Genomic DNA, 27,985 nt, shown 5'->3' with positions numbered 1-27,985 from the left:
GACAGGAGGCGGTTTTTTTTTTCACAACTGCTTCTTGAGCTGCCAGTGACTGGTTACTGTGGGGCGGGGCCAGGTCAGTTCAGCCAATCACTGCGTCAGGCTCAGACCGAGGGTGTGTGTGTGTGTGTGTGTGTGTGTGTGTGTGTGTGTGTGTGTGTGTGTGTGTGTGTGTGTGTGTGTGTACGCACGCTCGCGTGCGCGTGTTGGGGTGGGGGTAGCTCCGGGCTTTGGGCCTGTGAGAAGAGGGCCCAAGGAGCCAGCTCTCTTTCTGGCCTGGGTTGTGGCAATTCTCCTGCTGCTTCCCAGCAGCCAAGAAGGCCCGCGTGGAGCTACTAGGCCCGCCCTTAGGCTGCACTCCCCACAAGTCCACAAGTTGTGGCTTGAGGAAACAAATTTTTAACAGGGTCTGTTGATTATTAACAGTGAGAAAAGGAGTCCAAACTCAGCTCCCCTGTGGCTTCAACTCTCCTGCAGAAATGCTAAACCCCAAGATGTGGGCCTCCATGAGGCAGGGGTTGAGCAGGGGCTTGTCTAGGAATATGAAGGGGAAGAAGATAGACATTGCCGGCATCTACCCACCCATTACCACCCCGTTCACCGCCACCGCAGAGGTAGACTATGGGAAACTGGAAGAGAACCTGAATAAACTCAGCACCTTCCCCTTCCGAGGTAAGAGGGCCGTTGGGGAGCCAGATCCAGGGAGGTGACACAGGGCTGACACCGTGGATGGAGCCCCATCTGCCTTTGTTTCCCCAGCTGTGGAGGGCTGAGGCGCCTCAGCTCCCGGGCTATTGTGGGGATCACGTGGGACAGTGAATGAAGGCATCCATGTCTACCAGGCCCTCTGCTGATGGGAAGGTGGATGGCAGTTGGCCCAGTCACATGACAGTGTGGCCAGCAGTCGCCTCCTTTCCTTCCAAGCCTGCCTGGCAGAACTACTTCTCAGTGTGCTGGTACCTCTGCTTTACCCCTGTTTCACCCAGGGTCCGAGAGATGTGGTCACTGTTCAAAACCACTCAGCTAACACATAGCTGAATTGAGATTTGGACTAGTCGATTACACGCTCTGTTCTGTCCACTGATTCTAACACCTCCTAAGTTGCTGGATCTCCCTCAAAGACTGTTGCAACAGATGCTGTTTGGTGGGCACCAGTTTTGAGACTGGTGTGGCTCTGACTGAGGTACAGGCTATCAGCTAGGATAGTGGCCTCGAGTTTCCAATTACAACTCTGCCAACGGTCCTTACTATGGGTTGCTCTATGTCTGTTTCCCCATATGACACATGGGGGTGATAAAGTCCATATCATGGGGTAGCTAGAGGAAGAGTCCAGAATAATGTGAGTAAAAGCATGGTGTAAATCCAAGAATGCTATTCATTTGGAGGTATTGATTACTGAGATGATGATTATTAAAAGTACAAGTGACATTGTGGCAAAGCTGCCTTGTGACAGTGACTGGTGGCCCAGCTGAGCCCACTGCAGTGGTCAGGTGATATGAGTGTTTGTCAAGGGACAAATGGCCTATGGGTTCACATACTGAACAGAGCTAGTGCATCTGCTGGACATTGCTTATGGTGGTCTGGAGTCAGGCTGAGACCTGATTTCCTTAAAGTAAAGCATGAAAATTCTTAGCTTCAGAGAACACTTTGCTTCAGCTTAAGGATCAAGAACACTCTAGAGCAGGGGCCAGAGGACTGGCTTTTGTATCCACGGTGTTTCTGCCATCCAGGAGTGCACGGGGACCTCCATATTCCTCTCTGGACCTGCCTTTTGCCTCCCTAACTCCCGTCACCAGCATGGCATACCCTGGACAGTTTGAGGGGATTTGGTTTATGGGTTCCTGATGGTGTTTGACTCCTCCATTCACCACATACCAGGAAGTTGGAGCCTGTGGGAGGAAGAGTCCAGTGTCTGGAGGTAGAAGACTCCTGCTCTGGCTATCATAGCGACTAAGAAATCACAGCCTCCCCCCCCCAATCCAGTTTCCTGACTTGAGAACAGGAACTAAGCCCCCAGGCTCTCAGGCATGGAGTTCAGCATAATTCCCCCAACATGGTCAACCATACAGCTGGCATAGAGAACATAGACAGACGCAGGGGTCTAGTCACGGCTCCAGCATGCAGCCAAAACATTAAATCTGTTTCTCTTGCTTTCTGGAATAGACTTTGCAGTCCAAGGGGCAGATGGAGACAGCTGTCACGTGCTACTTGGCATCAGTGTGGGCAGCAAGTCCTCTAAAGAGGAGAGGGAAGCCTGCTCTTGGTGCTTCTGTGAACACAGAGTTTTCTTTTTCTTTCTTTCTCTCTCTTTCTCTCTTTCTCTCTTTCTCTCTTTCTCTCTCTCTCTCTCTCTCTCTCTCTCTCTCTCTCTCTCTCTCCCTCTCCCTCCTGTCTCCCTCCCTTCCTCCCTTCCTTTTTTTTGTTTTTTGTTTTTGTTTTTCGAAGACAGTGTCTCTGTGTGGCCCTGGCTGTCCTGGAACTCTCTCTGGAAACCAGGCTGGCCATGAACTCAAAGACCCACCTGCCTCTGCCTCCTAAGTGCTGGGCTTAAAGGCATGCACCACTGCCCAGCTAGTTAGTTTCTATCTTTATTTTTAAAGTATTGCTAATTTGTGCTGATTATTGAAATGAAGAGTATTCCTTTAAAAATAAAAGTTAAGGGGCTGGTGAGATAACACACTGGAAGGGTTCTTGCTGCCAAGCCTGATGACTTAAATTCAATCTCCAGAACATAAGGTAGAAGAGAACCAACTTTGCAAGTCATCTCCTGACCTCCACATGCATTCCATGATACCTGTACCCCCCAAAATTGTAAAATATTTTTTAGACAAATTAGTTATTGCCTTTTCAAATATCACATAAAACTCTACAACAGTCTGGCAGTGGCAATACATGCCTATAATCCCAGCATTTGGGAGGGAGAGGCAGGTGGATCTCTGTGAGTTAAAGGCCAGCCTGGTTCACAGAGGGAGTTCCAAGGCTACAACAGAGAAACCCTGTCTCAAAAAAACAAAACACACAATAAATATGAAAAGAATGTGTAAAAAATTTAGCCTCTATTTGCAATATAGAAAATACATGTCAGTTCTAAACCAAAATAGTTCCATTCAAGTACAAACAACAAATGATAAGGAAGATTTAAAAGCTATGCAGTTAGCAAAACAAACCGACCACCACTAGCTACTTGGGAAGGAAGAAGTGGGTCTTAATTTGTAGATAAGGGATGTCTTTGGTAGTTAAGAGAATTACCAACTCTGCAAAAGCTTGTCATTCATATACGGAAGCATCTCTCTGAGACCAAGAAAATCAGAAATGGTGTTAGTACCACAGCAAGCACAGGGTGTTGTGCACAGTACAGACTTGAGTGTGGTGCACAGGGTTTTATGGTTATAAAAGTGGGACTTGAGTAAGAGCTTCTGTAATCTTAAGCTTTTAAATTTTATTAAGTAGAATAAAAGTTATAACCAAACATGTGCCTGAACAATGACAGGATCAATAGACATGCTAACTTGGAATGGGGAAATCTCATCGGAGTCTCACCTCTAGAACGAGAACCACAGCTGACTGATAACTGCCAAGAGAAGGATTAGCTTCTCCCAGGGATGAACCCCTGAATTAGTTATCCAATACAAAGTGGTCAGCCCCGAGATCATGTACACAGGGAGTTTGCTGGTTGTATTTATGCATATACACGTAACAATAAAGAAAGAGAGGCCAACAATTGGGGAAGGAGTGAATCAGAGAGCCATAGGGAAGGTTGGACAGAGGAAAGGGAAGAGAGAAGTCATGTAATTATATTTTAATTTAGTTTTTTTTTTGAGACAGGGTTTCTCTATGTATCTCTAACTGTCCTAGAACTCACTCTGTAGACCAGACTGGCCTCAAACTCACAGAGATCAACCTAGCTCTAGCTCCTGACTGCTGGGGCTAAGGTGTGCACCACCACACCTGGCATTAATTTAAACTTTTTAATAAAAGTAAAACTTCACTTGGGAGGCAGAGGCAGGCGGATCTCTGTGAGTTCGAGGCCAGCCTGGTCTACAGAGCGAGTTCCAGGACAGCCTCCAAAGCCACAGAGAAACCCTGTCTCGAAAAAAAAAAAAAAAAAAAAAGTAAAACTTTTAAAAGGTTGTAGCCAAGGACTGGAGGGAGGGGTTGTTCGGAAGGGCCAGTGGCCCTGAACTCACCCTTGTAAACAGCCTCAGACATGGACTTTGAGTTGTTATTTCCAGTGAGGCTAGTAAACACTCACAGGGGCAGTTCACCCAGGCTGCAGTGATGAGAGCCCCTCAAGCATGGAGAGTGGGACACGGCTCCTTCTGAAAAACATCTGTTATATAAAAATTACTTGATGAAAGAAAATATTTCAAATAATATTTTTGAGGGGGATAAGAGGTTGAGACATAGGTTCTACATAGCCCTGGCTGTCCTAGAACTCACTTTGTAGACTTGGCTGGTCTTGAACTCACAGGGATCTGCCTACCTTTGCCTTCTGAGTGTTTGGATTAAAGGTGTGTGCCACCATGCCCAGTAAAAACTTTTAAAGATGATTTTATTTTTAACTTTGTGTAGGTATGTGTGCTTGCACCTGGGCATGGGCATGTTGAACACAGTCACCAGAGGAGGCCAGAGGTGTCAGATCCATTGCAGCTGGAGCTTGACAAGTGCTGGGAACGGAACTCAGGTCCTCTAGAAGAATAGCAAGTGCTTCTGACCCATTTCTCCAGCCCCTCAAATATGTTTTTTATTAAAGATTTATTTATGTATATAAATGCTCTGTTTGCATGCCAGAAAAGGTCATCAGATTCTATTATAGATAGTTGTGAGCCACCAAGTGGTTGCTGGGAATTGAATTCAGAACCTCTGGAAGAGCAGCCAATGCTCTTAACCTCTGAGACATCTCTCCAGCCCATAACACAACTTTTTACAAGGACCATCTGGGCTTTTCTGCGTGTGCTACATGTCTTGAGGGAAACAGTAGCCCAGGTCTGTTTCTAGCTCCAAATACACAGGAATTACAGGATTGTACAGGATTCTGTGGCAAATCTGGTTAGCCAGCCACTTACTCAAAACTTCATGATGCTTATTTACTGGGGCAAAAATATCTGGATCTTAGCTGGGCATTGTGGTGCACGTCTTTAATCCTAGCACTTGGGAATCTGAAGCAGGTGGATCTCTGTGGGTTCGAGGCTAGCCTAGTTTACAAAGTAAGTTCCAGCACAGCCAAGGCTGTTACAGAGAAACCGTCTCTAAAAGCAAACACTCTGGCAACACTCTGTAGTTTACGCTGGAAAGGCCCCAAGCCCTGGGTCCTGATGCTTGTCCTCGGCACTCTGCCTTCTCAGCCCATTGCTTTGTCTGCTCTCGATTGTGACCTCATATTGTTCCAGAATGAGCTCCTTCCTGGGCCCTTTCCTTTCTGAACCCTGTAATGGATCCAGGAGAGAGTGTATATTGTGCTGACAGCACTCGGGTCCTTCAGGAGATATTGACCAGGGATAGGTTCCAGTTCAGCTAAGGGTGTCCCAGGTTGTCATGGTCAAACTGACTCACTGTCCTCCGTGCTCTGGAGGCCGCTAGATGAGGAACAATGAGGGAAACCAAAGACTGGAAAGTCAGAGGGACAGAGCAGAAGAGTGTACAGCAAGGGGAAGACAGAAGCATCCCATAGCTAAATGACACTGTTTCCAGAGGGCAGGAGGCGAGACAAGACCCAACCCTTTCATAAGACTTCACTAGATCACCTCACCCCACCCCACCCCCGCTGCCTTCCTCACAATGGGGTTCATTGCTGAGGTGTCAGAGGGCCTACTAGGGAGGATGAGGCAGGTGCCTGCCTGCCAGACACCTGCGGGGCCGGAGCCCTTTCAAGCATGAACCATACCATCTGGGCTCCGCCACTCCCAGCGTGCTCTTAGCTCTGCGAGAGGCCTAGGGCCCTGGAGGACTTCTTAAAGTTCCTCCAGCAACCATCATGCAAGGTGGTGCTGGGGACTGCCCTCGTCGTGCTAGGAGGTGGAGGCCTCATGCTGTGGGCTCAGAGGAAGAAAAGGAAGACAGCCATAGAGGAGTCTTCTGGGGACAGGCCTCCCGAGTCCTGCCGAGGAAATGACAGCTGGATCAAATCTCACTTTAGCCGCCTCTCCGAAGAGAGGTTGCCCACCCACCTCTATGCCGGCGTCAACGGCTCCTCATGTGAAAATAGGCACAAGGAGGCAAACACCACCATCCACATGGATACCCTCACCTCCACACATGGAGAAGGGGGCATGGTTCTGCACCGAGATTCCTTTACCAGCAAACAGAAGGTATCTGGGACCTCAGTGACCAAAGAGACCCAGAGGGAGTCAGGAAAGACCTTGTCAATGGAGGATGACGCATGGGCTGCTGTGGCTGCATGTACCAAGGAGATCGATGCCAAGGGGCATCACCTAGCTAACTCCATGCTGCAACGTGCCAAGACTTACAAGCAAACAGGCCATGTGGAATCCAGGGACATCAGCCCAGAAGAGCTGAAGGCTCTGGAGGAGGTGGAGATAAAGCTGAAGAGGAATTTCCTCACTCATCGGGAAACCACCATAGCTGGCTCCAACCAAATGCACACTGTCTATAGCCAGAGTCGCCATGGTCACCAACATAGCCATCCAAGCCACCAGAGCCACCAGAGTCATCCTGTTCACTCCAGAGACCAGGGTCATCATTCAAGTCACCAGAGCCACCAGAGTCATCCGGGTCACTCCAGAGACCAGGGTCATCATTCAAGTCACTTGAGCCACCAGAGTCATCCGGGTCACTCAAGCCACCAGAGTCATCCAGGTCACTCAAGCCACCAGAGTCATCCGGGTCACTCAAGCCACCAGAGTCATCCGGGTCACTCAAGCCACCAGAGTCATCCGGGTCACTCAAGCCACCAGAGTCATCTGGACCACTCAAACCACCAGAGTCACCAGGGTCAGCCAGGTGACGCAAGCCATGAGAACCATAGTCTGCCCAACCGCAGCAACCAAATCTGTGACTCTTGAAGCCACTTAACCATGTACCCCTTCCCCCAACAGGGCTGGCTCACATATACAGGCCTGTTTTCTCTTCTATGGGGAAACCTATGTGGTCTAGGGTAAGAGGCTGCCACCCATGTCCCTACTTCTGGCCCCAGTTGGCGTCATGAGTAAGGGAGGAGGGGATGCAGCTACCACAGCCCACGGGCCCTGAAGACCCACAAGAGAAGACATGAGGCAGATTACAGGAGCAGCCGTGAGCCCCACACTGACTCCACGTGCCTGAATGGATGGAGCCAATAAAGCCCTACCCGCCCTCCTTCTGTGTCCAGGGGATCTGTGACCAGCTGAGTTCTGGGCAGGGTTGGAGGAAAGGCTATGTCCCAGTAGTTCTGCAAGTGGGCCTTGGCTGGGGACCTCTCATTGCACCAGACTGAAAACCATAACAGTTTCCCCTGGCATCAGGTAATAGGACTAGATACTTCCAGAGGTTTCAAACCCACCTGCCTACCAAGAGACCAGGATGGAGTCAGGTGCTGGGGAAGAGGGAACCAGGGTCGGGCTTCAGCAGAGAGTAAGCCATAAGTCACCCAAGTGGGACTTTGGGCCCCATCCTCTTGGTGTCATCTCAAGTCCCTGGGGTCCATGGGGATCCATGTGTCCACAGCTCTAAAGCTGGAAGAGACACACCTGGGTCATGTCACCATTACTATGGCTATTGCATCTACCACCATTATTCAGACTACTTAGGTCTTTCACTTGTTTTTTTGAGACAGGGTCTCACTATGTAGCCCAGGCTGTCCTGGAACTCACCATGTAGGCTAGGCTAGCCTTGAACTCACAAAGATACACCTACCTCTGCCTCCAGAGTGCTGGGATTAAAGGTGTGTGCCGCCATATCCTGGCACAGTTTTGATTTTTGAGGTAGATGTTTTGCTTCGTATTAAGCCGTAGCCATAGGGAATGTATTCTACCCTATTAGGTCCCTGTGGTTCAGAAATAAAATTCCTCGAGGTGACATAGTAAGAGACCTTAGATCCAGCTTGCTCCACAATCCCAGGAAGCCCCCTGGTTTCTGCCTCTTCCACTCTCAAGGCTCTGCTTCTCTGCTTACCCCTGACATCTCCAGGCACACGTTACCTTTCTTCTGCCCTCTTATAAATTTAGCATTCTCCCTGAGTCTTCTTCCTGGGTCTCAGTGTAAGAAATGACCCTCTACCCCCAAATAAAGCAGCCACTTCTGTGAGTTAACAAGTCACTACCTGACTCCAAGTAAATCTTTGACATAGATCTGAATCTGTTATGTATTTACCAGGGGTTACCTTGTGCACCTTAGATATCTGGGGCAAATCACTAAGGATAGCTAAGGTCATTAAAGGTGACCAGTTGGGAAGTATTTTTATTTTCTGGACACTGCTAGTGTAAATTTGTATGAATTAAATTTTAAATGTTTTAGATTTACTGTTGACATCTGATATGTGCCTGTGGAGATCAGAGGACAATTTTATAGGGTCATTTCTCCTCATCTTTACATGCATTCCAGGGATTTAGCTCAGGTCATAAGGCTTGCACCACCAAGGTTGCAAGAGCTTTAGAACCCTGGACAATGTCACTGCCACAAATGTATATGAATTTTTATTTACATAATTCTCAGCAGAATAAAGGTCAACTTAAGGAAAACAGAAAGAATTCCTCCGAATGGGAGGGGTTCCACTGGAGGAATGTACAATATAATATTTCATTAAATTTTGTACCAGGCAGTAGTGGTACACGCCTTTAATCCCAGCACATGGGAAGCAGAGGCAGGCGAATCTCTGTGAGTTCGATGCCAGCCTGGTTTACAGAGCAAGCTCCAGGACAGCCAGGGCTACACAGAAAAACCCTGTCTTGTTTTAAAAAACAAAACAATAACACATTGTAATGAAGAGGCAGGATCTGGGGCTTCTGGCCAGCCAACCTAACTCAATGTGCTCCAGGCTAGGGGAAAAACTGTCTTAAAAAACAGGATAAACAAAAACAATTGAGATTGTCCTCTGGCCTCCACATAAATTTCTACCCTGACACACACACACACACACACACACACACACACGCACGCACGCACGCACGCACGCACACACGCACACATCTGCACATACATAACCACTCACAGACAAAAAGCACAATTTTGTTTTGTTTTTTTCAAGACAGAGTTTCTCAGTGTAGTTTCTTTGGAACCTGCGCTGGAACTCATTTTGTAGACCAGGGTAGCCTCAAACTCAGAGATCCACCTGTCTCTGCCTCCCGAGTGCTGGGACTAAAGGCGTGCACTACTACCACCAGGTCAAAATCGACAATTTAATTGAAAAAAATAGGGTCAATCACAGGGGAAAGTATTGGAGGCTAAAAACTTGCACAAAAGGCAAGAGAGTGGTGAGATTTGGCATCTGAAAAGATGAAATATACAAGCGCAGAACTTGAGATGGCTCAATGATGGAGCCCTGGCTGCTATGTTCAAGGCCATGGGTTTGTTCCTCAGCCCAGAAAAGACAAAGGGACATATATACCTGGGATGTCTGAAATCATGAACTCAAAGACTTACATAAAGCTTCAAATTAGCTCACAATTTTGGAATATATTTTTAAAAGTTTCAGCTAGGCACAGTGGTGCACAAATGTACTCTCAGCATGTCAGAGATAGAGAGGCAAGAGGGTTGGGAGTTCAAGGTCATCCTCAGCCACTTAGTTTAAGGCCAGCCTGGGCAACAAGAGACCTTGTGTCAAAAAAAAATTGGAAATATTTCAAGTTGACAAAATTATGTTCCTCGAGCACCCATGTTAATCCCCAGTTCTGTTTCTTGTGCTTATAAGGAAGATGTTATCGGCATTCCTCATATCCCATTGCCATCTTCAAAATTCAAGGCTTGCAAACAAACCATGAGCGCATGTCAAAGCTTTATTACAGTCCTGTTGTAAGCAAAACGGCCCATAGACAGACCACTTAAATACAGATTTTGGTGTGGACATTTTTATTAGGGGAAAAAAAAACATCAGGTGACCGTTAAGACTGATGAAAAAAGCAGCTGAGCCGGGCGTTGGTGGCGCACGCCTTTAATCCCAGCACTCGGGAGGCAGAGGCAGGCGGATCTCTGTGAGTTCGAGGCCAGCCTGGGTCTACAAGAGCTAGTTCCAGGACAGCCTCCAAAGCCATAGAGAAACCCTGTCTCGAAAAACCAAAAAGAAAAAAAAGAAAAAAGCAGCTGAATAGCCACCAGGGTCTGGCCTGAGCCATCTGGGAGGTGGCTGCTCTCCCAGATCCAGACCTAATTCCATTAAAGTTCATTGGGAAATTGCTTAAGCATTTTGTCAGGTATTTCTTCCCAGAGGGAGAAATTATAAATTACAAATTAGAGCATGTTAAAAAAAAAAAAGTTCTGCCTCAGGCCTGCTGATGCAGGATGGTTGCTTTATACCGCAGATTGGCAATACCAGCTCAGTGAGTCTATGTTGGTCATCATGAGCAGGGCTACCGTCCCTGGCTGAATGAACACACAGTAGGACAGCAGGATGCTGTGCGCTGCAGGACCCAGAGGGACAGGGATTTGAGACACCTGCGCTTGGATTTTGAGAGATCTTGACTGGCTTCAAAGACCTCCGTGAGCTACTGTGCAGAGGCAGGAGAAGGCAGGGGTTGTGGATGGAGGAGAACCCTGGTGAATTTGCTTTTGTGGTGCTTGACAGTGCGTCTAGGGCCTTGCACAACCAAGCAAGTGGTGTCCAAGACACACCCCCAGTCTGGACAGGGGTGAACATTAATAGATGGGTGAAGGCCAAGGAGAAAGCCAGAAGAAATGGCTGTGGAACTTAGAGTGAAGGAAGGAGTCCATCTGCTCTCAGTTCTCATCTTGAGGAAGAGGCCAAGGTGAGAGGGCTTGCCTGATCCCTTGGGGGGACTGAAGGGCTCCAAGCACATTTTTGCATGTGAGCACACAAAGGGAACATGGTTAAAAAAAAAAAAAAGGAACAGGGAAGGGAAGCTCAGAGGAGAAAGGCTCAGTGCTCAGAGCCCCACAGAGGAACCCCAGGGTGACACTTGAGAGGAGGGAGCAATGATGAGGCTCCAGGGGGCCATGACCTAGGATACCCCTTCTGTGAGACACTGTGCTTCCTTTTGGCCACATGCAGCCCATGCCCATTCAGTACCCTACTCAGGCCTCGCCCACCTGAGCAACTTCCACAGTGAGAGGGACTTTGGTGCAGGTGGGGGCAGTAGTTGAGTAGTTCTCCCAGCCATACTCCTGCTTTTTTTTTTTTTTTTTTTTTTTTTTTTGTTTTTCGAGACAGGGTTTCTCTGTGGCTTTGGAGGCTGTCCTGGAACTAGCTCTTGTAGACCCAGGCTGGCCTCGAACTCACAGAGATCCGCCTGCCTCTGCCTCCCGAGTGCTGGGATTAAAGGCGTGCGCCACCAACGCCCGGCTCATACTCCTGCTTTAAGGTGAACTTTTTTCCAACTCCAGAAGGATTGCACCTAGCACCCACACAGCACTAGACTCCAGTATAGGTACTTTACAAAGAGTATCCCATTTTAACTCCACTGTTTGAGAAAATAAATACCAGTATCTCCATTTTTTAGTTAAAGAAGCTAAGATTTGGTTAAGCCATTTCTTATATTTCTCTCTTTTAAAAAATAATTTATACACATCTGTGTATATGTGTCTGTCGTGTGTATGTGTGTGTGTGTGTGTGTGTGTATACATAACCACTGAGCCATCTCTCCACCTCCTCCACTTTTTCCTTATAAATTATTACTTTGAGATAGGATCTCCCTATATAGCCCCAGACTGGCCTTGTATTCATGATCCTCTCGCCTTGGCTTCCTGAGTGCTAGGGTCACACGTGTGTGCCTCCATGCCTGGTGGCTAAGTCATTTTCTCAAGACCTCACTCAGTTGGTAAGAGGACCAGCCTGAGAGCTGGTCCAGGATTTTTGGCAAGAGCCTGTGTCCCAACCATTTACTGCTCTGTGGCTGCTTCCCTGGCCCTTAGTGCCTGGGGACCTTTTATGTGGTCGATGCAAATGTCTCGGGCCTTTGATTGGACAGTAGCTAGAGTGAAGGAGGGGACTTTTCTGCAGCACCAGCTCCCAGATGTCAGGGCTTTGTGGAGCATTTTCCTAGCTGAGCTTTTGGAACGACTCTGTCAGATAGGGCTGGAATGAGTTGTCATTTCACAGAAAAGGAAATGGAGACTTAAAGAAGTGACGACTCCCCAGCCTGCATGCTTGGGAGTCAGGTATAAGTCAGGTCTGATTGTGGGTGGGAGGGTGGGAGGCAGTGGAGGGACGGGGGGAGTGGCAGGGAATGAGGGAGTAGGAGTGAGAGTGAGAGGCTCTGCCACAGGAGACTGGACTGTAGGGCCTGCTGCTGCCTCCCGGGGCATTAGACCCTACTGCCCTGTTTTGAGATCCACCTATGGAGTCCAGGAGCTTGTCTGAGTATGAGATTAAGAGTGACTTGGGAGTGACTATAGCTGGGCTAGGGAACCACAGTATAAACCTGTCACAACTTGAGGTAGCAGATAACCTTGGCAACTAAATAGAAGTGGCACGATCTTGGTCTTGAAACAGTGGAGGGTTGGTCCATGTTGGCTAAATGGGAGTCCTCGCCGGGCAAGCGGCTTCTTCAAAGGGGCCAGACACTCCCAGGAAGTAGTGAAACCTCCTGTACCAGAACAAGAGGCTGTACCTTCCCAGTCCTGAGGAATTGGACTCAGGACATAATCAAACTGAAGCCAAACCCTATTTGTTTCAACATGTTCCTTGTAGTATCACAAAGGAAAAGGAAAAGTCACTGTCCTAATGCGTTGGTGAACGACATGGAAAAGGTGTGTGTATGAAGTTGAGTGGACATCACACTGTGTCCCGTGAAGGGTGACTCACAGGAATCCTTTCTCTTGGTGTCAGTGCCAGGAAACTCTGTGTTTCTCCAGGACAGTTGCTTTGCTCTTATCTTCCAGTTTCTGCGTGTCATTAGGGACCACATTGCTCTTTTAGCAGTGACTACTGGGAACACGCTCATTAAATTTAGGGCTTGTTACACACAGTTGTGTGGCATGGATTTTGTATGCGAATACTCTCCCAGCTTTGTTGTCTCTTTCTTCCCCCACATTCCTATTTATTTATAATCCTAGCGTATTGGGTGCTGTAATTGTACACTACTTGTAATTCTCTCTCTCTCTCTCTCTCTCTGTCTCTCTGTCTCTCTGTCTCTCTCTCTCTCTGTCTCTCTCTCTCTCTCTCTCATTTTTCGAAACAAGGTTTCCCTGTGTAGCCCTGGCTGTCCTGGAACTCACTCTGTAGACCAGGCTGGCCTCGAACTCAGAGATCCATCTGCCTCTACCTACCAAGTACCGAATTAAAGGAATGTACCACCACTGCCTGGCTAACTACTTATGATTTTTATTGTTTGTTTGAGACAGGGTCTCTCATATCCCCCAGGCTGGCCTTGAACACTTGATTCCACCACTCAAGTGCTAGGATTACAGATGAGGTTTTTTTGGTTTGGTTTGGTTTTTAGAGACAGGGTTTCTCTATAGCTTTGGAACCTGGCTCTATAGATCAGGCTAGCCTCAAACTCACAGAAATCCACCTGCCTCTGCCTCCCATTGGGATTAAAGGCATGCACCACCACCACCCAGCACAGATGTGGGGTTTTGTTTTCATTTTTTCCTTTGTTTGTTTGTTTGTTTTAATGGAAGGACATTGTCTTTGTTAACTTTCCTAACACTGATAAAATACCCTACCTGAGTGAAAAACAGAAATATAAAGAAAAGGCCATGACTGCTCCTAGGTAGGGCAGAGGGTAACATTTATTGTAGATAAAATCGAGAACAAAGCCAGAGGCAGGGACATCTGGGAGAGTTCAGAGTGGACATGACCCTGAGCCATGTGAGGAGAGAGGGGAGAGGAAAGGAAGCAGATGCAGCAGCTAAGGCAAAATGTGAAAGGGGCAAGTAATCCAGGCGGTGGTGGCGCACACCTTTAAGCCCAGCACTGGGGAGGCAGAGGCAGGAGGATCTCTGTGAGTTCGAAGCCAGCCTGGTCTACAAGAGCTAGTTCCAGGACAGCCTCCAAAAACAAAACAGAGAAACCCTTTCTCGAAGAAACAAACAAACAAACACAAAAGGGGCAGGTAGCCAGAATGGCTGGATTCTATAGGGTAGAGCCTGGGGGCAGAGGCAGACCAGCCCTGGCCTGGGGAGGGGAGGGGTTGGGGGTGAGGAGGTTGACATACCCCATAACAGGTAGAGACTGAGGGATGCTGGGAGTACCTGGTGGCTGTTTGTCCCAGGATTTGAGACTTAACACTGACAAAAGCAATTTAAGGGGGAAAGGGCTTATTTTGACTCAATATTTGAGGTTACAGTCCATCCTGGAGAGGTGGACATCACAGTCCAGAATCCCAACCCAGGGAATGGCACCGCCCACAGTGGACTAGTCATCCCTCTTCAGATAACCTAATCAAACAACCCCTACGGGCACACCCAGAGCTTGGCTCCTGGAATGATTCCAGAGCTCATCAAATTGACAATTGAGGTTAACCAACACGGGCATGGAGAAGAAAAAGAAAAGGAAAAGAAAATAAATGGGAAAACACAGGAGGGAGGTTCTGACAAGAGTGTTGCTGCTGCTCGGCTTTCAGAGAAATAAAAATGTTGGCATCATTAACTGATTAGGGTTAGAAACCGCTCAAACAAATGTTTGATAAAGCAGGAGGGTGAGCCGGAAGCACATGCCTTTAACACCAGAGGCAGATGGATCATGAGTTCCGAGCCAGCCAGTGCTACATAGTGAGACCCTGTCTCAAATAAAACCAAACCAACAGGGTGACACAAGAAGAAAAAAAAGACAATACCAACTTTGACACAGAAAACTGGCAAACGTTAGCCCTGAGGATACACAGAATTGACATGGCTGAACACTAGCAGTTAACCTTCCTGCTGTGGGGGGGGGGTGTTGACCAGTGGGAAGCATGGCACCCAGGAAGCTACACACAGACACGACTGTCACACCTAACTATGGGAATGTAAAAGGAATTCATAGACATAGCCAAAGATCTTTCCAGAAAATGTTTGTTCCAGCATCATTTGCAGCAGCAAAAAAGTCTAAGTGTCAGATTACATAAGCTGGTTCCATTTATCTGAAGTGTAAATGATCTTATCCATGGGTCCTTGTCTATATTAAAAGTGTATAAAGACACAAAAGAACAATAAACACTTGAGTTGGGACAGAAAGCCCAAGAGGAAGGTAATAGGGAGGGTTGTCGTGGATGCTGGCACCATGGGTGCAAGTTATAGACTATTCTTTCTGGAATACTTAAAAGCATTTCACACAAAGGAAAATGGTGGGCACAGTGCTGTGCATCTGTTGAGAACCCTCTGTTTATGTCAGGACAGGGATGGGAAGGGTGGGTGGAAGGTAATCCTGGAGACAGTGTAATACCGGCATCCTGATATTCCTGAGAGGGTGGGATGGGTAGATTGCAGTGATGGGGCTCTGTTGTAGGCTTCGTGGTCCAGGGCTCTACTGGAGAGTTTCCATTCCTGACCAGCATCGAGCGCCTGGAGGTGGTGAGCCGCGCGCGACAGGCCATACCCAAGGACAAGCTCCTGATAGCCGGCTCTGGCTGCGAGTGTGAGAACACAATGCCTTGGGACCTGGGCTTGCGGGGTTGTGGGGGATCCAGGCTCCTGGGCCCTGGGGTTGGGTTCTGCCCATTGCTTTGCCTCTGCTGGGACCCAGTGAGGCCCTCTTTGCTTGCCTTCTCTCCTCTCCCTCACTGCAGCCACTCAAGCCACAGTAGAGATGACCGTCAGCATGGCTCAGGTTGGTGCTGATGCCGCCATGGTGGTGACTCCTTGTTATTATCGTGGCCGCATGAGCAGCGCGGCCCTCATTCACCACTACACCAAGGTAGGTGGGAGGAGTGGCCATGGATTACAGGCCTGGGATCAAGAGGAGGTTGTCAGAGATGGAGTCCATGCCTAAGGAAAAGCTAGGAGTGGAGTAGAGAGCCTATATCATGTTAATATAGTCACTCTAGGACCTAGGTATAAGGCCATCATGTACCAACTGTGTGACATTAGACCACTTACCAGACCTCTCTATATCAGTGTCCTTTAAAACATGAAGACTAGGAGCTGGAGAGATATAGCTCCATGGTTAAGAGCTCATAATGCTCTTACAGATGGCCCAAGTTCAGTTCCCAGCACCCATGTTGGGTGGCTTGCAACCATATCTAACTCCAGTTTTAGGGGATCCGAAACCTCTGGCCTCTGAGAGCACCATCACTCATGTACATATACCCACACACACGCACACATGACTAAAAAATAATAAAATCTATCTAAAGAAATGAAATAAAACAGGAAGAGTAAGGCCTTCTCCAGGGCTATACAAGGTCTGCAGCGTACATAGCTTGGAGTTGTTCCTGATGTACAGACAGCACTCAGAAGCTTCCCATCATTGCTCCCCATGCTTCAGGAGGCAGACCTGTCGCACAGCCCTGCAGTGACACGTCCAGCCTCCGGTCCTTCAGACCCAGCCACTCATCATCTCCTCCTTTGTGCCCCACAGGTGGCCGATCTTTCTCCAATCCCTGTGGTGTTGTACAGTGTCCCAGCCAACACCGGGCTAGACCTGCCCATGGACGCAGTGGTTACATTGTCTCAGCACCCGAATATCATTGGCATAAAGGACAGCGGTGGTGATGTGAGTGGCAACAGCCCCCAGACTGGGATCCCCTCCTCTTTCTCTGCTTCCAGCATGGTAGTTTCTAACCCAGAGTAGCTCTGGGACCTCTATCTGTCCCATGCTTGTTGGGTGGGCTCCCTGAGGCATTGTCTGAACTTTAGGGCATCTCTCTGGATATTGGGCTATATCTTGACAGCACGTGCCCAGCGGTCCAGGCTGGTTGCTGAGCTCTGGGGCCCAGCTCTCACCCTGCATTTACTGCCCTAGGTGACAAAGATCGGGCTAATGGTTCACAAGACTAGCAGGCAGGATTTCCAGGTGTTGGCTGGGTCAGTTGGCTTCCTTCTGGCCAGCTATGCTGTGGGTAAGTGTCCTGCTGCTCTCAAATGGTCCTAACCAACCAAGATGCACCCAGATGTTGGGACTACTGGGAGAGACAGGGTGGGAGGGGAGTGGGGGCAGGCCTGGGTCTGCAGGGAGCAGCTGTCTCAACTCTGGGTGCTTGGGCCTGGCCCTGTTGAGTGGGGGGAGGGCATAAGAGGACAGTGCTGGCCTGTAGAGATGCCTGCAGTTGCTAAAGACCCACATTCCATGCTTAGATGACAAAATTAGCTCCTCTAATATCACCCTGTAAATCATTTCCTGGGAACAGAGGTCTCAGGTCCCTGCTCTAGGCCAGGAGTCCACTTTCCTCTGCCTCTGACCATGGGACAGAATGAACGGTCAGACCTGGGGGGGTTGGGATGGGATCTCTAGCTGTCTTGCCAGATTCTCTTGCAGTCCAGCATCCTAGCAACGCCACGCAGGCCAACTGCTTTCATTTGTTTTGACAGAGGGTCTTTGGGTGCAGGTGGGATTGAGTCCTGGTGGGAGGGACAGAGGAGCAGAAGCAAGCTGAGACTGAGTAGATTTTTCGGCACTGTGGGAGACAATAGTGGTTTCCATTACCTCCGGGCTCTTCAGACTTCAGCTTTGGTCCCTCTCCCTTTACCATCATCCCACAGTCTCTAAAGCTCAAGGTGGGGGAGGGGCATTTGTAGCTCTTTCCCGATGTACAGATGGAGAAGGCACAGGGTCTGGAGGTGAGGGCAATTGAGCTGTGGTTTCAACCATGCTACTTATACACCCAGTTATCCAAGTGAAGACATTAGCCCTCACTGGGCCTGCATTTACCCTAAGAAATGAAGTGATCTGAAGATTAGAGGGCCAGCCCCATCAGCCACAGTGCCCAACACATAATATGTAATTTTTTTGAGACAATGTCTTTCTATGTAGCCCTGGTTATTCTAGAACTTGCTATGTAGTCCAGGAGGGCCTTTGAACTCACAGAGATCCACCTGTTCCTACTCCCTGAGTGCTTCTGGGATTAAAGGCATGTATCACCATGCCTGGCTATGAGTATCTTTTGTTTTAAAATAAATTTGTTCTTGTTAAATTTTAAAATTATATTTTATTTTGTATGCATATGTGTATGTGGGTGCAATATGTAATGACACATATTTGGACGTTAAAGGACAACTTTGGGAAGTTGTTCTCTTCTACCATTTAAGTCCTGGGGATTGAACTTTGGTCATCAGGCTTAACTGTAAATATCTTTTACCCACTGAGCCATCTCACTGGCCCCATAGTAGGTATCTTTCTTCCAGTCTTGAGCCGCTATACTTAGGGGCAGTCCTGACTCATCTTAGAATCTCACGCAAAGACTGAGTGTCGTGCCATGAAGCCAAGGGGAAGAAATGCTCAAGCTCCTGACCCCACATCCAGGCTGCTTTCCCACACCCTACCAGTGGTGACCTGGTTAATAGAGGAAGAAGATTTTAGAACTTCAGTTCCTATTTTCCCAGCCCCAAGACCCTGTTGGGGGAAACATGTAGATGGGAAGTAGGTGAAGGGGCTGTCTTGTAGGCTGTGCTCCCTGTCCCACCGCTGGCTCGGAGCAGCAACTGGCATGCAGACTTCTTATTTCCAACAGACAGGCAGAGTCTGCCTCTGGAAGTACATACTCTGGACACACAGGGCATGCCTGTGACATGACCCAAAGAGTATAGAAATCTACATCCCGCCGGGCGGTGGTGGCACACGCCTTTAATCCCAGCACTCGGGAGGCAGAGACAGGCGGATCTCTGTGAGTTCAAGGCCAGGCTGGACCGACAGCCTCCAAAACAATACAGAGAAATCCTGTCTCGTAAAACCAAAAAAAAAAAAAAAAAAGGAAAAAGAGAAAAAAAAGAAACCTACATCCTTGTTCCCAAAATGAAAAGGTATGGGGCCCAGGCTTTGGGATTCTCTATAGTAAGTGGCCCTGACGGATGTTCTGTGTCTCTTTTGGGCAGGAGCTGTTGGGGGTATATGCGGTCTAGCCAATGTCTTAGGGGCTCAAGTGTGCCAGCTGGAGAGACTCTGCCTCACAGGGCAGTGGGAGGCTGCCAGGACACTGCAGCACCGCCTCATCGAGCCCAACACCGCGGTGAGCTCCCAACCTGGGCTGGCATGGGGTCCCTGCTCAATCCTTCCTTTACAGAATGTCCATTTAGAGAATATCCCAGTGTGGGAGCCTCTACTGCCTCCCCAGGAAACTCCAATTGCAGAAAGGGTGAGCCCCGTCAGTTCTCAAGCTTCATGGTTCATTGGAATTCCCATGTGGGCCAGTTAAATGTCCAACCCTTTGAACATGCACTGAAACAAGTGTCCTGAGTGATGGCAACATCAGTGACTTTGGGACTATACCTAGAGGCTCAAAGCCTAGAGACAATACGCCACTGCTTTACAACAGCTTCACAGGGTACAGATGCTGACAGAGTGACTACAGCAGGGGAGAACTCGGGGTACAGACACTGACAGTCAGAGTGACTACAGCAGAGGAGAACTCGGGGTACAGATACCAACAGCCAGAGAACTGGAGATTTTCCAGGAGAGTCCTCAGAGTCATGTGCTCTGCAGCTCAGACTTTATGGTCCAGTTCTTTTGGGGGCAGGTCAAGGGGAACTCAGCAGGAATGGTCAAGATCAAAGCTATTTTGAAATCTGAAGAAAGCTGAAAAATACATATCCTTATTTTATTTATTTTGTGTGGATGGAAGTTTCTGTTCCTACTGGTCTCGTGTAGCCTTTTAGTCCCAAATAAACACACAGAGGCTTTTATTAATTATAAACTGGCCGGTAGCTAGGGCTTCTTACTGGCTAGCTCTCTCTTTAACTATTATCCATTTCTATTGAACCATGTATCTCCATCTGGTTTTGGCAGAGAATGCCCTGTCGTCATACCTCCCTGGTAGTTACATGGCATCTCTTGGGTGACTCAGTCTTCAATCCTCTTCCTAGAATTCTCCTAGTCTGGTAGCCCTGCCTATATTTCCTGCCTGGCTACATCCTGCCTGTCCATTGACTGAAACAGCTTTATTCATCAACCAATAAGGGAAACATATTCACAGTATACAGAATGACACCCCTATCAATTTTGAAAGAATTTCACTGTGTTGCCAAGGCTGGGTTTGAACTTGTTGCTTATTGCGATCCTCCTGTCTCAGCCTCCTAAGTAGCTGGGACTGTCCTGACTTTGCATTTGCATTAATATGAATCCTCATTGATCACCTTCTCTGTCTGTATCCTTAACCAGCATACATGTTAGGCTGTCTTATATCAGCTCTTTTGATAATTGGGAAGTAACACATGTTTCTGGTGGCTGAGGACATCGAACATCTTTTCATGCATTTGCTTGTCACACCCTTGTCACTCAAATATGTTTATGTCCTGTGCTCATTTTCTTTCTGGTGCTGGAAATTGTGCGCAAGCCTCACACAAAGCCATGTGCTATTCATATCAGTCCTGGCATCCCTTTTCTCTTCTTTTCTTCTCCTTTCTTTCTTTTTTTTTCTTTCTTTCTTCCTTTCTTCCTATAGCCTTGGGTGTCCTGGAACTCACTTTGTAGACCAGTCAGGACTCAAACTCACAGAGATCTGCCTGTCTCTGCCTTTCAAGTGCTGAGATCAAGGCATGAGCCATCACACCTGGCATCTTGCCCATTTTCTAAGTGAATGTCTTTCTTAATTGTTAAATTTGGAAGAACTACACACTAGTCCTTTGTTGAATGTGTACTTGTAAATATTTCCCCTAGTTTATAGCTTGTCTTTTTCATTTTATTTACATGCTTTTGGTCAATCAAATTTTAAATTTTGGAAAAAATTAACTTTTTTTGCTTTTTCAAGACAGGGTTTCTCTGTGTTGCTTTGGAGGCTAAAAAATTAAAATTTTATTGATGTCAAATTTATCAATATTTTCTTTCTTGACTCATATGATTAATGTCAAGCCTAGGAAGTCTTTGTTCAGAACTAGTGGCTAAATATATTCTCCTACTTTGCTTCCTAAAAGTTTTATAGTTGCATTGTAAAAAGTTTGTGACCCATTTTGAGTTAACTTTGGTCAAGGCTTCTTTTTTTTGCCTATGTATATCCACTGCCTCCAAAACCATCTGTAGAGAAAGCTTTCTTTCCTCTGCTGAGCTGCCTTTCTGCCTTTGTCAGAAGTCAGCGGGGCAGGTTTGTGAGAGGCTATTTCTGGGTTCTCTATTCTCTCCATTGATCCGTGTGTCTATACCTCTACTGTGCCACAGTCTAGACTGTTAGCTGCCGCATAAGGGTCCAAGTAAGTCTTGTAATAGGCTGCTTCCTCTATTTGTTTTTTTTAAATCTTCTTTAAAATCACTTGAGGTAATTGATTCTTTTGTCTTTCTATATTAATTTAGAATAATTTTGTCGACAACTACAAAAAAATCTTATTAGGAATTGTTAACCTATAGACCACTCTGGGATGACAACATTTTCCCTGTGTCATTGTTCAACATTTTTGTTTCTTGAGACAGGGTTTCTATGTGTAGCTTTGGAGCCTGGAACTTGCTCTGTAGACCAGGCTGTCCTCAAACTCAGAGATTCACCTGCCTCTGTCTCCTGAGTGCTGGGATTAAAGGCATGCACTACCACATTCAGCTACTTCATGTTTTTTTTGGGCAAGTGAAAATGGTATTTTAATTTCACTATCTGTATATTCATTGCTAGTATACTAGTATTTAGAAACATAACTCTCTCTCTCTCTCTCTCTCTCTCTCTCTCTCTCTCTGTCTGTTTCTCTCTCTCTGTCTCTGTTCATATGTGTGTGTGATGAATCCCAGGACCTCAAGCATGCTAGGCAAGTTGGTATATCACTTAGCTGCATTCCCAGCCCTACAGCTGATTTTTAAAATATTTATCTTGTATCATACAGCTTTGCTGAACTCACTTAGTAGTTCCAGGAGGGGTTTCTTGTTTGTAGATGCCTTGGAATTCTCTACATAGATAATCATATCATCTACACACAAGGGGAGTTTATCATGTCCATTTTGATGTCTACGTATTTCATTTGCTTTTCTTGCATTTCTGCACTGACTAGGACTTCCTGTACTAGGGTGAATAAAATTCCTGGCTCCTGATCTTAAAGAGAAAACACTCAGTCTTTCACACAAGTATAATGCCTTATCTAAGTTGTTGCAGATGCTTTTTATTTTATTTTATTTTTTGTTTTTTTTTTTTACGAGACAGGGTTTCTCTGTATTGTTTTGGAGGCTATCGGTCCAGCCCGGCCTCGAACTCACAGAGATCCGCCTGCCTCTTCCTCCCAAGTGCTGGGACTAAAGGCGTGTGCCACCACCGCCCGGCCAGATGCTTTTTATTAATCGAGAATATTACTCTCAATCCCCGGTTTTCTATGAATTTTTACAAATCATCAATGAGTCAAATGTTTTTTCACTTTGATTTATATGATCATGTGACTATTCTTTAGCTTGCTAACATGAACTATATAGTCAATTTTTAAAAACCTATTTATTTTTTATTTTATGTGTGTAGGTGTTCTGCCTACATGTATGTACACCATGTGCATGCCTGGTGGCCATGAAAACCAACTGAAGTTGTAGATAGTTGTGAGCTACCTATGTAGCTGCCAGGAACTGAACTTGGGTCCCCTTGACTGCTGAGCCATCTCTTCAGCCCCAAGTCACTTTTTTGTTTTGTTTTGTTTTTTGAGATGAGTGTCTCTACAGAGCTCTATCGATCCTGGAACTTACTATGCAGACCAAGATGGCCTCAAACTCGTAAAGATCTGTTTGCTTCTACATCTCCAAGGGCAGATGCCAGGCTAATCACTTTTCAAAAGTTGACACAGATGTGCATTCCTGGAAAACCCTCATTTAGTCATAGTATGTATTTGTTTTGTTATATTGCTGAAATTTCATTTAGTGATATTTTGCTAAAATTTTTATATTCATTAGAAATGGTGATCTATTTTTTCTCCTTATTTTCTCTCTCTTCTCTTCTCCCTCCTTCCTTCCTCCCTTCCTCTCTCCCACCCATCCTTCTTTCCACAGTGGGAAAGGATGCCCTTAATTCCCAGCACTGGAGATGTAGAAGATTCATCAAATGAGCTAGGGGATTTTCTTTGCTCTTCTGTTTCCTGGTAGAGATGATATGGAATTGATATTAATTCTTCTTCAGACATTTTGTGGAATTCCCCACATGTGTGGCCATGGTGATTCAATGGGATCATTGGACTACAATTATAGAAAGTTGTGAGCCACCATGTGGTTACTGGAACTGAACTCAGAACCTTTAGCAGAGCAGCCAGTACTCTTAACTGCTGAGCCATCTCTCCAGCTCTCTTTGTTGGAACTTTTATTTTAAAATTTCTATTATTGCCGGGCATTGATGGCGCACGTCTTTAATCCCAGCACTTGGGAGGCAGAGGCAGGAGGATCTCTGTGAGTTCAAGACCAGCCTGGTCTACAAGAGCTAGTTCCAGGACAACCTCCAAAGCCACAGAGAAACCCTGTCTGAAACCCCCCCCCAAAAAAAAAGAAAAAGAAAGAAAAGAAACTTCCTATTATTATTGGGGGTTGCACATGCATGTCCTACTGTGCATTGGAAAGTCAGAAGACAACTTTGCGGAGTTGGTTCTCCTACATTTATATGGGTTCCAGGGATCAAACTCAAGTCATTAGGCTTGCCTGGCCAGTGTTTTGCCTACTGAGCCATCTCCCCAGCTCCTGTTGCGGATTTTATTGATTGTGCCCCTGATACTGTATGGTTGCTATCACCCGTCCCAAATCTGAACTAGGGAACTCACCATTGCGTTGATTCTTGGTGTTAGAGGTCCCAGGTCCATCTTTCCTCTTCAATCTATCTTCAGAGTTTTCAGTGAGACAGGGTCTCACTGTGCAGCTCTGACTGGCCTGGAACTTGCTATGGCCTCTACCTCCCGAGTGCTGGGATTAAAGACCCTTATACCGCACAGAACAGATTGTACTGCCGGTTTTCTGTAACGTCCAGAGTGTTCGTCCATGGTTGTTGGAAAGAACGAGCACAATGTCTCTGTCTTCTCAAACATGAACGTTTTAAATAGTTTCCCAAGTTGTGACCCTTTCCACCCTGAATATTATAATATATATATATATATATATATATATATATATCAAAGTGGGTATATAAAACTGAGAACATTACTTACCTTAGGTTTGAATATTTTATATATACTCAATTTATAATCATTTTTACTTTCCTGGCTTTAATGGGAACAAACTTATTAAGACTTTTTCCCCTAAATCTATTTCTAGAAACAAAGTCAAGCCAACAAACAAAACATTGCCCAGGCTGCCATTGAAGTTTCTCTATAACCCAGTCAGGCCATGAAGTTATGATCCCCCTGCCTCTGCCCCCAAGTAACTGGTATGATAGGCCTGTGCCACTAGATCCTCCTTACCTTGACTGTGCTTTTGCTTTTAAGTTTTGCATCAGAGGCAAGTATGCAAACTACCTGTTCACCAACTCCATCGTGGCAGGCACTCTGTAGCAAGGGCGGGGGCGGGGGTGTTCTAGGTTTCCTGCCTAGCTTGGGTCCTTTCCTCAGTTTCAGAAGGACAGCTGAGAAGGAAAGGGGTCTTCTTCCTGGATGTGGAGCTCCCCACCCCCACCAGTGACTCTCAATAGTTCTAAGAACTTGCAGAAAAGAAGCCTTCTAGATAAGGGAGGCTGGGACTGCCCTCAACACTCTGGCCATTCCCCTGGGGTGGAAGCCTGGTTTTCTCACTCTCATCCACCTCCAGGAGAAAAGGGCCCCCATGTCTGCATCCTGCCAGGACGGAGGGGGGGGGGGAGTGGTGTCTCCAGCAGGCTTGGGGACTGCTGTGATTCTAATGGTGTTTGTCATCTGATGCTTGAGTCACTTCTATGGGTAGGTGTTGATATCATCTCACTTTACAGAGGAAGTGGTGTTGGCTGCCCCCATGGGAAGATGGGAAGCCCCTCCCTTCAGGCTGTGTCCTCCTATGCCAGCCCTGGGCACACACTCAGGAATGCCTGGAACACCTTGTTGCTGCTGCCTGAGCTGTAGGCTCAGACACTCCAACAGCAGCCTGATGTCACTTTATTGCCCTGTTCTTGTCCAAGGCATGTTCTTCTGCTGCTGCCTGCCCCCTCCAGCCAGCCTCCTGCCCCAAGCTATATTTAGGACTTTCTAAGGTCTTTGTCACCCAAACAGCTAGCCCTTTCTCCAGGACCCAGGAGGAAGTACATTGGCTATCTTCAGCACCCATGATAGCAACAAGGTTTTCTCCAGGTCCTGCACGGTTCCATCTTCTTCTGGAGGTTTTGACCAACTACAAAGCTTCCAGCTTTTAAAAGCCAGGCTGTTAAGACATCATGGGTGGGAAAACATCGGTTTGCTGATGACGGCTGTCCTCTAGTGGTGAATAGTTGTAAGCCAGTTTATCCAACATCCACCCAGCCTGTCTCCACTGAACACTTCATTGCTTTTACCCTTAACGAAACCAAACCTCTGAAGTTTCCCTTCCACCAAAATGAAGCTTTATTACATAATAGTTCTTTCTTAGTTTTTAGGTCACCGAAGATTCATTCCAATATTTCCATTCAGTTGCTATAACAAAAGGAGAGAAACTGGATGCTTTATTTATTCTGTAAAATTCCTTGTATGATTTTAACCTGTGGCAATAGCTGTAGGTGCTGTAATATGCAAGCTTTTAGAGATAATTTTTCTGGGGAAGAGAAGTTGCTCAGGCAATAAATAGTACAGTTATACATCAAACCTCCTTTGGCTAATGCTGTATTATCTTCTGTGAAAGCATTTAAATAGGTCTAGGAAGGAGCTGTGGGTGTGTGGGGGACCCTGATGTTGGGGACTGAGGACCTGGACTATGCCCAAGGCTGTCATGGAACCGTCTCCTTCCTTGCTAACCTAACCAGGTCTGCTGTGCTGCAGGGACCCAGTAGAGGCGGGACTGTGGTGCCTGGGCCTTGCCGACTTCTTCTAGGACAGCCTTCTATCCCAGCACAAGTGCTGGGTGCCCGGCTGCTTGTTGGAGCATGACTGGCGAGGTCAACCCAGTCGGGAGACAGACATGCCGGGCAGACAGAGCTTAAGTGCCAGGTTTTATTAGGAAGGGGAGGGAGGAGGAAGGAAAGAGAACAGAGGTAAAGAGACACAGAGACAGAGAGAGGACAGAAGAGGAAGACAGGAAAAGGCCTGCCTGCCCCAGGGGTACAGCGGGAAAGGAGAGCATGAGTGGGCGGGGTCTGTCTTTTAAAGGGATCCTTTGCATAGTGGCTGGCCAGAGTACTGCCTGAGTGCATTCTGCCATGTGACAGGGGCAGGCCAGCATACTGCCTAAATCCTTAAAGTAGTTTGCTTCCTAAACCCCCAAAAGGGACATTCCTCCAAATCTGGATTCTCACTGCAATCTGCACCACAGATTAGAGTTCTTTTCCAGAGAGTGGGAACCCCAACTTTATGAAGCAACAGATGCCAAGGTTCAGGTAGATGTGTCTGAGGTATGGGGGCTCCACACGCTGTCTGTTCTAACAAGTGCTTCTTCTCAGGTGACCCGGCGCTTTGGAATCCCGGGGATGAAGAAAACCATGGACTGGTTTGGCTACTATGGAGGCCCCTGTCGTGCCCCCTTACAGGAGCTGAGCCCCACCGAGGAGGAGGCCCTGCGCTTGGATTTCAGCAACAATGGCTGGCTCTGACAAGGAGGAAACACCTCGCCCGAGCCTTTTGGTACTTCCTGTTCCCACAGCCCGATGAGGAGCAGGGCATTAGGAATTGGAGCTTGTCTTAATCACTGTTCTATTGCTGTGAAGAGATACCATGACCCTAGTGACTCTTGTAAAGGAAAGCACTTAATTGGGCCTGGCTTACAGCTTCAGAGATTTAGTCCATTATCCTCAATGTGGGAAGCACGGTGGCGTGCGGCAGACATGGTGCTGGAGAAGGAACTGAGAGTTCTATATCTGGATCACACGCAGGAGGAAGAGAAAGCCATTGGGCCTGGCTTGAGTTTTTGAAAACCCCAAAGAGCCCACCTCCAGTGGCACACTTCCTCCAATAAGGCCACACCTCCTAATTCTTTCAAACAGTGCCATTCCCTAAGCATTTAATTGTATGAACCTATGGGGACCATTTTTATTGAAAGCACTTTCTGTTTTTGATGGTTTTCTTCACTGTGTAAGCTTTTCCTTAGCCGGGTGTTGGTGGCGCACGACTTTAATCCCAGCACTCGGGAGGCAGAGGCAGGCGGATCTCTGTGAGTTCAAGGCCAGCCTGGTCTACAAGAGCTAGTTCCAGGACAGCCTCCAAAGCCATAGAGAAACCCTGTCTTGAAAAACAAAAACAAAAAAAAACCAAAAATAAAAAGCTTTTCCTTAATTATGTCTCTTATGTCTCACAAGTTGAAAGCTTAGGAGGGTAGAGGCTTGCCCTGAGGTCACCATTCTCTTTATTCCAATCAGCATCAGGGCTTTCTTTAAACTTTTTTTTTCCTTGAGCCCTGACTTAGCTTCATTACACTTCCTGGTGCTTTGTTTCTCCTCAAAATGTACATTTTATGTTTTCCCTTGCTCAGCTTGCCCCTTTCTTAGATCTGCATAAGACTGGCCACTAATAACCACATGGCACAGTCAATACTAGGCTGTCTTGAAATCTGCTTTATCACAAGAACAGGCTCTGGGCCACTTAATAATATTCTTCTCAGCCAGGAGTAGTGGCACACAGCTTTAATCCTAGCACTGGGGCGGGAGGGGAGGGGAGGGGCAGAGGCAGGCAGATCTCTGTGAGTTTGAGGCCAGCCTGGTCTACAAAGTGAGTTCCAGGACAGGCTCCAAAACAATACAGAGAAACCCTGTCTCGGAAAAAAAAAAATCTTCCCCTCTGAACCCTCTTGAGCTGGGCC

The 27,985-nt window shown here is 47.1% G+C and overlaps 2 protein-coding genes across 2 annotated transcripts; both read left to right on the top strand.

Moving 5' to 3' along the window:
• The first annotated feature begins 183 nt into the window (after positions 1-183).
• Positions 184-27,325, top strand: Hoga1 (4-hydroxy-2-oxoglutarate aldolase 1). Its single transcript, XM_005063594.4, has 7 exons — positions 184-669; positions 15,533-15,661; positions 15,813-15,940; positions 16,604-16,738; positions 16,988-17,084; positions 19,054-19,187; positions 26,634-27,325. Exons 1-7 carry the CDS (start codon positions 477-479, stop codon positions 26,781-26,783), a joined length of 966 nt encoding a protein of 321 aa, XP_005063651.1. The 5' UTR covers positions 184-476; the 3' UTR covers positions 26,784-27,325.
• On the top strand, positions 5,820-7,311 carry CUNH10orf62 (chromosome unknown C10orf62 homolog). The gene has a single exon (XM_021223016.2). It carries the CDS (start codon positions 6,024-6,026, stop codon positions 7,017-7,019), a length of 996 nt encoding a protein of 331 aa, XP_021078675.2. The 5' UTR covers positions 5,820-6,023; the 3' UTR covers positions 7,020-7,311.
• Positions 27,326-27,985: the final 660 nt, after the last annotated feature.

Source organism: Mesocricetus auratus, unplaced genomic scaffold (genome assembly GCF_017639785.1).
Source record: "Mesocricetus auratus isolate SY011 unplaced genomic scaffold, BCM_Maur_2.0 Super-Scaffold_4256, whole genome shotgun sequence".
Classification (NCBI taxonomy): domain Eukaryota; kingdom Metazoa; phylum Chordata; class Mammalia; order Rodentia; family Cricetidae; genus Mesocricetus; species Mesocricetus auratus.
The sequence above is the reverse complement of the archived record's forward strand: the minus strand, read 5'-3'. Positions and strand labels throughout refer to the sequence as shown.